Consider the following 12,880-nt stretch of genomic DNA (forward strand, 5'->3'; position numbering starts at 1 on the left):
CCAAATTGAGCTTCACTGTGTAACATTGTGGCCTCTCGATATTTTCTCCACTGTCGGCGAGAAAGTAACATGAAACACTTGAAGTTGGACTGGAGAGTCGCTGCCTTACACCGTTCAATCAGACGCCACCTACAACTCAAAACAGCGTCGTCTCGATGGTCCACAGGTGTGACGGTGTGGGAGCTGATGACGTTCGGCTCCAAGCCGTACGACGGCATCCCGGCCAGCGAGATCGCCTTGGTGCTGGAGAGAGGAGAGCGGCTGCCTCAGCCTCCCATCTGCACCATCGACGTCTACATGATCATGGTCAAATGTAAGAGGCAATGACCAGCAGGTGGCGACGGAGGGTCTCCAGCTTCTCACAAGCTTGTGGCGTATGATTTCTCATGAATGCAGCTGATTCTGTCACTCTCTCTGCTGCAGGCTGGATGATCGACCCCTCCAGTCGCCCTCAGTTCAGAGAGCTGATTGGGGAATTCTCTCGAATGGCCAGCGACCCGTCCAGATACCTGGTTATACAGGTATACCGATCAGTTATCCCAGTCTGAACTGTGATGAAGTGAGGAAAACAGAAACAGATTAAAGTTTTAGTGTAACAATTAGTGCTGTCAATCGATTATTAAAAAACAAAAACAAATTAATTGCGCAATTTTCTGTAATTAATTGCGATTAATCTCATTGCTTTTCTACTGAAGACCGAAGCTTGTAATGGATATTTATTCAGGGAAAACCACAGAATTAGTGTCGACTCAACACACACAGATTATATTCAAATTCAAAGACTATTTTTATAACGTCTTTTTAGTTTTGCTTGATTGCTGTTTCTCTCCAAAATTAGCAAAATAATAAAAACATAAATTAATAAACATCTAACTTAAGTCTGGGTTCTATCAGAGTTCAGGTCCACCACGTTGTGAACTTATGACATGAACAAAGTGGCAATAATGTACTGTGATACACACACGCACGCACGCACGCACGCACGCACGCACGCACGCACGCACGCACGCACGCACGCACGCACGCACACACACACACACACACACACAGTATAGAGAAAGAAGAGAAATTAATATTTTACCTGCAAGTCTTTCCTCCAGCTTTAGCAGTTTGGTGGCTACTGGTCAGCCAACATGGCAACCTGCTGTTTTGGTCGTTAAATTCGGATTTACGAAGTGTATTAATGAATTTCACTTAACAATTTAAAGTGAAACTTTCTGCCTTAATATTATTCCACTCTGAATCGTGCTGCACTGTCGTCACGGTGCTGCGCCCATAAGTAAGGGAGTAAAAAAAAAAATGATATAACTGAAGTAAACAAAACTGCGTTAATTCCGTAAACATTTTTTTTCACGAGTTAAACATTTCAAATCAATTAATTAAAGTAGGGTGTTATTTTTGACGGCACTAGTAACAATACCTCTTAACATTCCTGCCATGCTTGGAATTCACCATCTACATCATTTCTCTGCTGTGTACAGTGTGCCTTCAGCTTGAACATCATCTCAGAGGAGAGAAAGAAATCACAAGCAGCCAAATCTGGTGAATAGGTGGACGACCATAAAACTGTAGTGTTTTCAGTGCAATCCCAGTGGACCTGTTGTCCTGATGAAACAGCCAGTTACTGTCTCAAAACAGTTCAGTTTTTATTTTGCACCAAATGTTTTCATGAATACGTCTCAGGACACCACAGTACAGCTCTGCATTCACAATAGGCGCAGTTCCACCGCACTTTCTGTGCATTTATATTGCTTTCTAAATCCAAGAGTACTGATACGATTTAGTTGTAATCCCAGTAACACCTGTGTACTGACAATAAAACCTCTTGTGTCCGTTGTCTCGTGGCAGGGAGACCTGCCCAGTCCGTCCGACAGCAGGTTTTACTCCCGCCTGCTGAGCACCGAGGACACGGACGGCATGGTCGACGCCGAAGAATATCTGCTGGCTTACAAAGGCCTGAATAACAACGACAACCGGCCCTGCCGCGCCACGGTACAAAAACTCACCTGTTACAGTCTCCTGCTGTGTTTAACAACTAGTTCTTACTGAGAATAGATCACTGTGAAGAAGCTCATTTTCCTTTTGAAACATGAGTTTATGGCGCAAACATGTTAAGACAGGCCCAATTGGATTTGCTTCATATTTTATATGAATAAAGTAATTTCACCAAAAAATAAGTGTCCACATTTTTAAATTGCTTCCTCTCAAGTGGATTACACAGAGAAGAGGAATCTCAAAATCACTGAATCAGGTGAACTTGACTTGGATTGGATTTTTAGTGAGGTTCATTGTGGCCTCTCGATATCCTCTCTAATTATGAGGAAGTTAAGTCGGAAAGTAACAAGGAATATTGTGCACAAACGCATTTCACATTTATCTGCCTTTTGTCTTTTTGTCAGAACGGTCATCCGGTGCGTCAGAACAGCACCACCATGCGATACATCACCGACCCGACTCATGGCGCGCTGGATAAAGAAGACATCGAGGGCCACGGTATCCCTCACCACTACCTCCACATTTTCAATGAGTCAAATAAAAATCTGAAATATTTAAGTCACAGAGCGTGATCATGTTTGACAAACCAACAAAAAAGAGAACTATGACAAAAGAAAACACACTAAAACTCCTTTATCATTAGACTTAAATGCTCTTCAACCTTTTATTCTTTATTTCCTTAAATTTCCTTTAATATGTTTTTTATATTTTCTTTCAACCTGAGGCCTTAATTATTGTAAATAAACTTTAAAAAAAGCCTGAAACTTTTTTCATTATACACAATTTGACCTTTTAAATGATCTCATTTGTTCCTATTTCAGAGTACATGAACCAGAGTATGAGTGAAACCAGTCAGAACAGCGGGCTATCGGAGGTTTTGAATCCAAACTACGAGGACTTGAGTCAGGGCTGGGGCGTCACCAAGCACCCCACCCAGCCTGAATACCTGAACAACGGCCAGAAATTGCTCCCCCTGGTGGCCAGCGACTGCCTGGACAACCCCGACTACCAGGAGGACTTTCTCCCGCATACGGCGGCAGCTTTGAACGGGAACGGCCTGTTCCTGCCGGCGGCGGAGAACCTGGAGTACCTGGGAATGAGCGCGGCGCTGCATGCTCCTGTCCGCTAGGGGGCAGCAAAATCCAGGATGCAAACAGGATTGAACTGATTTTCTAGCATCTGGATTTATTTCAAACTGTTCGGGGACAAAATCAAACCCACAACTGAGAAAGACTCCATGTTAATGGCACAATGAACTCGAGGGACGGGGTCCCAAATGTCTGCCAACAACTTCACCGAAGTTTTTTTTAAAATTGTCACCGTGTTTGTATCTTCCTCCGTCAGCATTAATATTTCACCCCACGTTACTGCTACCGACTCTGTACAGGCACGGGGAAACAAAATTGAGGCTTCAATCCATAAACAAACCAAACATTAGACTGGTTCTCTTCAAGGGAACATGGTCTCATTTGAAAAAAAACCCCAACCCTATTACACACAAACTGTGAAATGATCTCATGACTCCACTGCGCTTCGAAGCATCACTGACCTGGTCTCTTTAGCATCAGGAATACCTGAAAGACGCTCCAAGTAAAGAGCATCTCTGTTATTGATTTCAGTCCTGTTTACCAGAGGAGTTATCCAGCTATCAGTTATGTTGAACCAACACCAACATGTCTGACTGTAACATCAGCATGAGCTCTATCCACAATGGCTGCCGTGCATTAGCATTACTGCAAACACAAAACATGCAAAAAAAATATCAAGCTTGGTCTTCCCAAAGGCCTAATTCTCATTATGTCTCATTTATAGTATAAAAAAAAATTTATAAATTGGAGAACTCTGTCGTGCTCACTGACTCGACTCTTAGCATTAGCATAGCCAGGCCGTTGCTTCCAACGAGAGCAGCTCTGTCACTATCTTACTTAACCAGCGCCTCTTTATCCCTGAACCAACGCAAACATGTCCGACCGTACACAAGATCGGCACAAGCCTCTGTCCACAGCATTAGCAGTGTAGCCAACACAAAAGAAAACTTCCTCCCTGTACAGAGTGTCAAGTTTTAATAAAATGTCCTAACACTGTTTCTTTACCACTGGATGTACGGAAGAATCTAACAATCTCAATGAAAAGTGGTGAACTGAAGGAGCAGTAAGTCCCGTGAGGCACAGAGACGATTCCGGCAGAGTTTACAAACTGCCGGTCTCCTAATGCTTCACCGTTGGACGTCTGGAGCTCCTGTTGCTCACGCTGAACCTTGGAGCTCACCTGCTGGCTGATGAACCACCTGTTGATCACTGTCCAACCAGCCTTCTGGTTGTTTTCCCAAATGTAGCAGCTTCTGTGTTTAGTTTTTTTCAGGAAGTGTAAATAGTTGCTGAATGTCTGACTACACTTGACAAGAATGAGCCAAACCTTGTTTATCACTGTCAATGTCACTTTTAACTCTGAATGCTTGTTTGTCACTGATGTTGGGAGCTGAGTGTGTCTTCAGTTTCTTCTTATCGTATGTATAAAACAAAACAAAGATCGTCCAAGTTTAAAACGTTTCCTGTTATTTCTGTTATAAGGTGTTATGTACAGTATAAGGCGTGTATCTGCCACAATATATACAGCCAGTCGCTGATGGATTCAACACTTCTCATCTTCTCCCTGTGGCTTATTTTCTTCACACCAGGAATTTAAACCCTTAATCCGTAATGTAAACACTTTCTTGGTTTCGGCTGGGGTTTTTTCCCCTCAATCTTTTACAATGTGATTACTGCATGAATTCCATTATTACACATTTTAATACAAAGAAAAACATTTCTCTTGATCAAACATTGATACAATAACCAGAACAAACAGCAAAAAAAGCGAGGGTATGCGTTGGTCATAAAATGAACACAAAATGGAAAAAGTGGTTCAAATGCAAAAATAAAATTAAATCAAATTAAAAATAAATTATTAAACTGCCATTGATGTGTATGTTCATCTTCTACGGAGCTGATCATGTCTACAACACTGGATGACGCCAAGAGCCACACAAGCAACAGGTTTCACTTCTGAAAAAATGTTAAAATAATAAAATGATCAAATAAACCACGTCACTGATGATGGTTTAATCATCTTCATCTTCTCCTTGTGGCTCAAGACGCTTGACTTTCAATCACCATGTTGACATAGTCTGCTCCTTGTGAGTCCTGTGTGGCAACGAAACAACACAGAGAGCCTTCAGAAGTGACACATATGCTGGACAGAGTCTTCCCCCAATCTGAAGAGTCCTTCAGTTCAACGATAAGAAAAAAAGGAATCAAATTCATCTCCAATGCAGTCATCGTCCATGAATCTTCATGCTGAATGGAAAACTGAGAACAAACACTTCACAAACCGTCGACCTGTCTCACCTCTACCACAGTAGATATTAGACAGTAAATATATATAATAAAAAAATAATTCATTGACAAACACAACTCACTCAGAGGAAACCAGTCTGGATTCAGGACAAACCGATTCAATCAAGGAAATCACAAAATTATAAGAGGTAAAACACAACATCATCGGAATTTTCTTTGACCTGAAGAAAGCTTTTGACACTATAAATCACAACATTCTATTCAATAAACTGGAACGTTATGGCATCAGGGCAAAGTGTTGGATGGGCTGAGGAGTTATTTAACAAGCAGAAAACAGTTTGTGAAGAGTAGCGATTGTTGTTCTGGTAGTTTGGACATAACATGCGGCGTCCCCCAGGGGTCAGTGTTGGGCCCCAAGTTATTCATTCTTTATATTAATGATATATGAAAGATGTCAGACATATTAAAGATAGTGCTATTTGCTGGTCAATACAGAATTGAAAAAAAAATGTAATGTTTGGTTTAACGGAAATAAATTCTCTTTAAATTTGAATAAAACAAAATTGATACTGATTCCTACATACTGTATAGTTCTAAATGTGGTTATGTGTATAGATATTTCTGTGCATGTAAATTGTGGATATAGATCTTTTGAAATAATTTTTGTCTGGTTGATATTGTCAAAAGTCAAATGTTAATGAAGACCAAGTAGAGATTTGTTTTAGCTATTATAATAGAATAAATGTATCTAATTATTTGTGATATTTAGAATACTATCCCTCTTAATCATGAATATACTTTATTATATTCATTATATATAATCAATTATTTAAAAAACCATTTGTAATTTACTTAAGGCTTTTCACCAGATAGTCTTAATAGAACTGTTTTAACATGTTTAAATTAATTGATTATTAAATTATTGGAAGATATATATATAATATACTGTATTGTTTATGTAGAAGGGGTGGGATTTAATAAGTTACACTTTGTCTTACTCCTTTTCGGAAAAGCAACCTGAATATATTGTTCTGCTGTACTTAGTTAAAATTTCTTTGATTAAATATCTTTGGCTGATTGTTGAGCACTGTTGACATTAGTATATGGCATTTGAGTATTACAACATTATAACATTGAGCACAGCTTGTTTACCTTCACTGGCTTGTGGCGAAGTCTCCATCTGAACCAGCTGTAAGAAAAACAAAACAAAACATGTGAACATGTTGAACTTTTGAGAATGACCAATGTGAACGTTTGTCTCACCACTTGAAGATGGTGATTGAACTGCAGAGAGCTACGACTCCCACAATCTTCAGGGTAAAGAGGACTCCGAGTCCAAACCTCTGATCATCTGCAGAGAGAGACGTCGTGTCACAGTTTTCTGGATTCAACAGTTCATGACACATAAGCACAGGGAGAACATGCCAGCTCCACATAGACACTCCTGGCCAGGAAGCAAACCTTGTTGTTCTTGCAGTGAGAAGATAGACCCAACCACTACTCCACTGTTGTCTTTTACAGGTCTATAGCATCCTTACATATTAGTAATCTGACAGCTCATGTATAGACTTTTATGTCATTGAATTTTACAAATTTACAATTTCATCCTGTCTGGTGTTGCAGTGAATGGAATTAGATTTAAGTGTGCATGTTAACTAAATAGAAAGACATGAGTTCCTGTACAGTCGTATATAAACACATTGATTACCTGTCGTTGGAACAGTGAGACGAAGCCGTTCTGAAGTCTGATTTCCCAGAACGTTTTCAGCCACACAGTAATAAACTCCTCCTTCGGTCACATTAAAGCTGTAAAAGTCTCCTTCAGACACTTTGACGCCTCCATGGTCGCTGGTCTTGAACCAGGTGTAGCTGACAGCAGGTCTGGCTCTGCTGGAGCAGGTCAGGTTCACCCAGCTCCCTGCTGACACCAAACCTGATGGACTGATGGAGGCTGACGTGTCTTTAGGAGCATCTGAGGGAGAGAAATACGTCTCGTATTAACTTTAATCATCAGAAACATCTGAACTCTGATGTGCTGACAGGATCACTTACAAGAAACACTGAGAGTTAACTCTGCCACTGCTGTTTTCACACGTTCTCCTCCATCAACAGGATACACAGCAGAGCAGCTGAGGTTGAATCCATCATGTCGGTCTGACAGAGTGACGTTCTGCTGGATCTTAGTGGTGACGGTTCGCTCTGTGTTTTCCTCTGTTTGGCTGTGAGCGTCTTGTTGGAGGCTCCAGGTGAGTCGAGGAGGGGAGAGTGGACAGGGAGTGGGAGCTGAGCAGGTGATGGTGACAGACTCCGTCTCCTTCAGGTCAGTCAGGTTACCTGAGACTTCTAATGTGGGCCTCGGAGGAGAATCTGCACCAAACACACATTTTACACCAACGAAACCAATGAGACTTAGTGTTGACATGAAGGTGGTCGCTGTTCAAACCACCAAGCGACTACAAATCTCCAACTCTTGCTGTAATTCAGAGCAATTTAAAAGCACTTTGTGACTTTGGAAACCGGTGACAGTGTAATTACTCTAATAACACATTTGCTTGTTAATTGTTCTTCAGTTTTAATCATTCTATTTGAACATGTTTATAAAATAACCAGATGTAATCATTCACATGAAACTTTGCTTCTTCGTTCATCTCGGGACCCTGAGATATCTTTACCCAACATGATATCTCCGTCTACAAGAGTTTTTAAACTCTAGAATAATAAAAACATTCTTACCTGTAACGTTGATGTCAACAGGACTACAAGCAGCTGTTGCTCTAAATCCAGAGTTGATGATCCTGAAGTAGTATTTGTGTGTGTAAAGTGTGGTTAAATTAAAAAACTCAGTGGTGCAGTTTTTCTCCCGCAGGTTTCCTGTAATATTCATCGGATACTTGTTATCTGCCTTTTCACTTTTGTAAAGCACATAGTCAGGGTTGTTAAACCTAAATGGGTGATCTCTGAGCCACATTGCAGAAGTTCTTCCTGTGCTGTTAAAGCGCGGTTCATCGGTAAAGGTACATGGGATTCTTAAACAAGATCCACTCAGTGCCTCCATCTTCTGTGGTGTAGTAATTCTAATATCTGATATGTATGTACAAGCATCCAAAGCACCTGTAGAATGAAAACGTACTTCAGCCACAATGTGATGTTCACTTTTCACTGACGTGCAACAAGCAGATGACGAGCTCCCCCCCCCCCCCCCCCCCCCCCCCCGCAAAAACAATTACTGACCAAAGCCACATGCACTGAAGGAAACAATCACAAATAATGACACAATCAGCATTCCAGACACACGAGCCCTGATGTTGTGAAGACGCTTCTAAAGTGGAGCTGTTGATGATTCGAGCTCACCACAGAGAAAGAGGAGACTCAGAAACATGTCGACGGTCTTCATGTTCACACACAGAGCCTGCATGACGCTCAGCACCAGCATCTGCAAACACACAACATGTTATTTCCTCCTCACACTCACTTCTGTCACAAGGCAATAAATGATAAAGTCTGCAGGTCTGAACACAACAACATATTATACGATACAGAGCAGAGTTTTAAAAGTGTGAAGCAGATCTCCGATCGGAGAGAACAGAGAGGAACATGTACCGTCTGATCTTTTAATATTGTTTTTAAAAGTTGTTGGTAAAACTATCAGTATGGAGAAGTATACAAAAGAATGTATTGTAAGTGTAACGGAAACATAAAAATATTAAAATCTCAAACAAATTTGTCTCATTAATCAAATTAATTTTGAAAAATCTGCAGAAAGGGTGGATCATTTTCCTCCTTAAATTAAACATCAAGTTGAATTCTTTTAATAAACTAACAAATAAATTGGTCCTCTCTTCTTACCAGACACGTGACTCGACCTATACAAACACTTTCTTCATATCTCACAGAGTGACGTGCCTCGGGCCAGGAGTTTGACTTTGCCAGAGACAACAACCAGGTGCTTTAGTCTATTTAAAAAGATTAGGTGGTTTACTAACACTTCAGGTTTCAGATTGCTCTTCTTCAGAAGGAGCTTTCAGCTGTTTTGAAGGCAGAAGGGAAGAAACCCGTCTGAAGAGAGCAAGGCACATCGTTTAAAAGCTCAACCTCAGAGGATTGACAAAACCTCTTTCAGAAGCAGAGTGGGAATTGAGTGTAAATGCAGGGGGTTGGATTTACTTGGGAGAAGAAATAAACCCCTAAATGATTGAATATCATACTATTTACTTGGTTGTGCAGATCATGAAACAGTAAGATTAAGTGTCATAATGACAATAAAAAACCTTTAAGTCAAAACAAAACTTTGCGCTGCTCATACAAACGTTAAAGCAGTTTTCTCACTTCTTTACTGTAATATTCACCAAATTAACAACCTAACATGAAATATTATTAAGGTACACATTTATTCGTCTGGTTTAATAAAAGTCAAATATTTTACAACTTTCTGCATTAACATGTCTCGAAGTGGCATGGATAAATATAACGTCTTACCAGACACGCTCGCAGCAGTCTTGTGTTTTACACACCAGCCCAAAACTTCTCTTTTCTCAGGTGTCGTTTCTTCCCTTTTTCGTAGACTTGTCAGCTTAGAGCACTTTCATGCTCCAAAAAGTTCCAACTAAATGCAGCACAACCTGTCGTTTTGACAAGCAGCATCGTCTTTTGAATTCATCACAGATGTTTAACAGAACAGGATGCACATATCTTTTCATCGTCAGTGTTTTCCTGACCACATGCATGTCCCAACAAGCATCGTCACACTGGTGACATAAGTGCAAATGCAAGCTGCTGAGCTTCCTCTGTCTTTATTTAAACTATAACAAGTTTTTTCATAGAACAAATTCAATAGATTAACAGAGATTTGTTCTTTACAGAATGAAGTTTGCTCCTTTTGTAGTTTGATCAGATATTCAATAAGAGAAATATATTAGACAATGAGCCCTCAAATTGTTTATCGGAGTGCAAATAGCTGAATTGTATTTTCACAGTTTTGTTTTACCTGGCTATTGGTCAAAGACAGATTCCACAAGGCTTAAAGTATTTCCTCTTCTTCTTGTACTTCATTTTCATTTCAAAGGGAAATTATCTGCCGCTCTACAATTATTTAGCAGCTACAATTTGTTTTTAGACAAAAGGATTGTCTTCAACAATAAAACCAAATGTTTCCAACACGTTTGACTTTGATGTCGTCTGCAACTTCATCTGCAGTCTGGATGTAACACATCAAATAAATGTATTTAGAAATGTAAAGAAAGCAGAATTGTCTCCTTTAATGCATTGAGGTTTATTTTCTTGTTCTTTTATCTGATGCGATCATGATAAAAAATATCCTTTCTTCTGCTTTTATCTCATTTAAATTGCACGCTCCACTGCGCATCAGAAAAAGCATTGCCAACAAGAGCCTCTTCCTCTTCCTATCATCACCCATCGTGAGCGCTGGTAAATTATGCAGCATGAAAATGGCCCAGTTGTTCTGTAAATACATGGTTATTCTGCTTTGCATGACTTCGTCGTGTTCCGCATGTCTGTGTGTGTGTGCGCGCGCACGCGCGCGCACACACACACACACACACACACACACACGCGCGCACACACACACACACACACACACACACACACACACACACACACACACACACACACACACACACACACGTCCACAGAATTCAGGATGTCCTTACAATACAGTGGTGAACCCTTTACTGGACAGTCGCAAAGCAGATTAGAGTGGAAAGTCTGAATCGTACGTACTATTTGAAGGGTAATTCAACGGTCACATTTTCTACAAGTCACAAAGGTTGAATGCAACGGAATTTTGTGCCATTCATTTTCTGTTTGAAAAGATGTCAAACTGACCAAAATAAAAACTTGTTTAGTTTTTTTTAAATGTGTAAAAAAGTGTTCAAATGGATATACTTCACTCTCACAGCCATGAAATTGTGTTATTACGTCGTAATCAGTAATACTGTCCTACAATGTGACGTGTCAAGGGTTTCTAAACATGCTCCTAATTTCTGTTGTGTTGCTTGTTTACCTGTTGAAGGCATTAATCCGGGTTTGTTTTGCATCATACCTGGGAGTAAGAGGTGTTAGTTCAGAGCAAAGGGACAAAACACGTCAGTCTTCCCCTGAATAAACGAGAAGTTCAGAAGTGACAACAGAAGAAAACAGAAGATAACAGAAGATAACAGAAGATAACAGAAGATAACAGAAGTGTCGTGCTGCTTCATTCCCTGTACACATTTTGCAAATCCGACTCTAACAGATCCTGTTTCAGTGAGAAATATGGTGAAAATGGCATCACTTGCCTGACAGAGGGTTTAAAATGACATTTACAAGGGAGGGATTGAGAAAGTACAGATTTGATCCTTCCGTGAGTGAGTTAATGAGCGCTGGCTCGGTCGAAGGGCGACTGTTGAAAATTAGTTCTGCAAAAAACAGCTGAGGGACACTGAATGGTCACCTTATCTATGTTAAACAGTAAACCGATAGCTCGGTATTCATCAGAGGCTTTGTAAAAAGCACATTGAATACACATTTTTTCCAAATTTCTTGATCTCTCAAAAGAAAGAGGCAAACCTGTAGTTGTATTTTTTTGTTTGTTTGTTTGTTTTGTTTTGGGTATTTCCTGAGTGGACTGGTCAATCTGAGGAGATAGAATAGTTGTCGTATGTGACCCCTCATCTGAACTGTGGTTACATCTCCACAAAAGTTAAATAAACAGACTTTAGGGAAAGAAATAACTTGCTTCTTTATTCAAGCTGTAATCAGGAACATTTACATGTCTGTCTCACTTTTGGAGAAAAAACAGAGGAAAGCAGAAGTTGTATTATAAATAAGTAGATACTTCATCATAGATCCACCAATTAGATCTGTACTTATCTTGAACTGACATGCTCGCTCACGTCCACACAGACACATTTTTTAAAAAAGCTTGTAAAATAGTTATTAATATTTATATATTTAATATTAATATAGATTTGTTTAGAGGTTTTTTTATACTTACAAGTTCACTTGATAGTAAATAATCGGGGGTCTGATACTCAACCTAGAGGGATCTTGTGTGTGTGTGTGTGTGTGTGTGTGTGTGTGTGTGTGTGTGTGTGTGTGTGTGTATGTGTGTGTGTGTGTGTGTGTGTGTGTGTGTGTGTGTGTGTGTGTGTGTGTGTGTGTGTGTGTGTGTGTGTGTGTGTGTGTGTGTGTGCGTGCGTGCGTTTATTAGAATTTGGGTATTAAAGCAAAATATTCTCTAATTATCATCCAAAAACTTCTTCATTGTAACAACAACTAATAATCTAACAAGTTACTGAAAATAAAAATACATCTGCTGAAACATCTCTGATATATTTATACTCGGTGTATCTTTAACTTACTTACATATGTGCAATTCACGAAGATGATCTTTGCATATCACTTGTTACCAGCTTGGTGAGAGTAACATGTAAAGCATCTGTAACAAAGTCATTCAGGCTGTTCAAAAGAAACGTAGAAGACGAAATTGACTTTCCCACAAAGAGGAAGGGTGAGTCAACAAGCTTTTATGTTTCAACACTGACAGAGGAAGC

At 39.9% G+C, this 12,880-nt stretch overlaps 2 protein-coding genes across 4 annotated transcripts in view; one reads left to right on the plus strand and one right to left on the minus strand.

Annotated features, from left to right (window-relative positions):
- The window catches only part of LOC308125614 (melanoma receptor tyrosine-protein kinase-like), a 41,317-nt gene extending 36,689 nt beyond the window's left edge, over positions 1-4,628 (plus strand). The window contains exons 23-27 of the mRNA XM_080489500.1: positions 167-313; positions 424-521; positions 1,849-1,992; positions 2,400-2,493; positions 2,817-4,628. Coding sequence (XP_080345626.1) covers positions 167-313; positions 424-521; positions 1,849-1,992; positions 2,400-2,493; positions 2,817-3,124 — 791 coding nt within the window. The 3' untranslated portion in view covers positions 3,125-4,628. The remainder of the gene's footprint in view (positions 1-166; positions 314-423; positions 522-1,848; positions 1,993-2,399; positions 2,494-2,816) is intronic.
- On the minus strand, positions 4,529-10,042 carry LOC308125615 (sialic acid-binding Ig-like lectin 13). 3 transcript variants are annotated; one of them, XM_080489501.1, is made up of 9 exons: positions 9,807-9,977; positions 9,177-9,283; positions 8,682-8,763; positions 8,064-8,441; positions 7,383-7,697; positions 7,039-7,302; positions 6,594-6,681; positions 6,483-6,519; positions 4,530-5,177 (listed from the first exon to the last, which is right to left on the minus strand). In XM_080489501.1, exons 3-9 carry the CDS (start codon positions 8,761-8,763, stop codon positions 5,124-5,126), a joined length of 1,218 nt encoding a protein of 405 aa, XP_080345627.1. In that variant the 5' UTR covers positions 9,177-9,283; positions 9,807-9,977; the 3' UTR covers positions 4,530-5,123. The 3 variants fall into 3 exon arrangements, with proteins under 3 accessions (XP_080345629.1, XP_080345627.1, XP_080345628.1); XM_080489503.1 differs by lacking the exon at positions 9,177-9,283 and having other exon boundaries at positions 4,529-5,177; positions 9,807-10,042; XM_080489502.1 differs by lacking the exons at positions 9,177-9,283; positions 9,807-9,977 and having other exon boundaries at positions 8,682-8,836.
- Positions 10,043-12,880: the final 2,838 nt, after the last annotated feature.

The sequence above is a fragment of the Lipophrys pholis genome (assembly GCF_963383615.2).
Source record: "Lipophrys pholis genome assembly, chromosome: 20".
NCBI classification, from domain to species: domain Eukaryota; kingdom Metazoa; phylum Chordata; class Actinopteri; order Blenniiformes; family Blenniidae; genus Lipophrys; species Lipophrys pholis.

What these genes read in the sequence shown, in the direction of transcription:
- LOC308125615 (XM_080489503.1), bottom strand. Translation starts at nt 8,763, where the DNA reads ATGCTGGTGCTGAGCGTCATGCAGGCTCTGTGTGTGAACATGAAGACC. An exon ending in TGTTGACATCAACGTTACAG is followed by an intron (nt 7,698 to 8,063) that starts GTAAGAATGTTT and finishes TGTTTGGTGCAG; the next exon opens with ATTCTCCTCCGAGGCCCACA. An exon ending in TCTCACTGTTCCAACGACAG is followed by an intron (nt 6,682 to 7,038) that starts GTAATCAATGTG and finishes CTCTCTCTGCAG; the next exon opens with ATGATCAGAGGTTTGGACTC.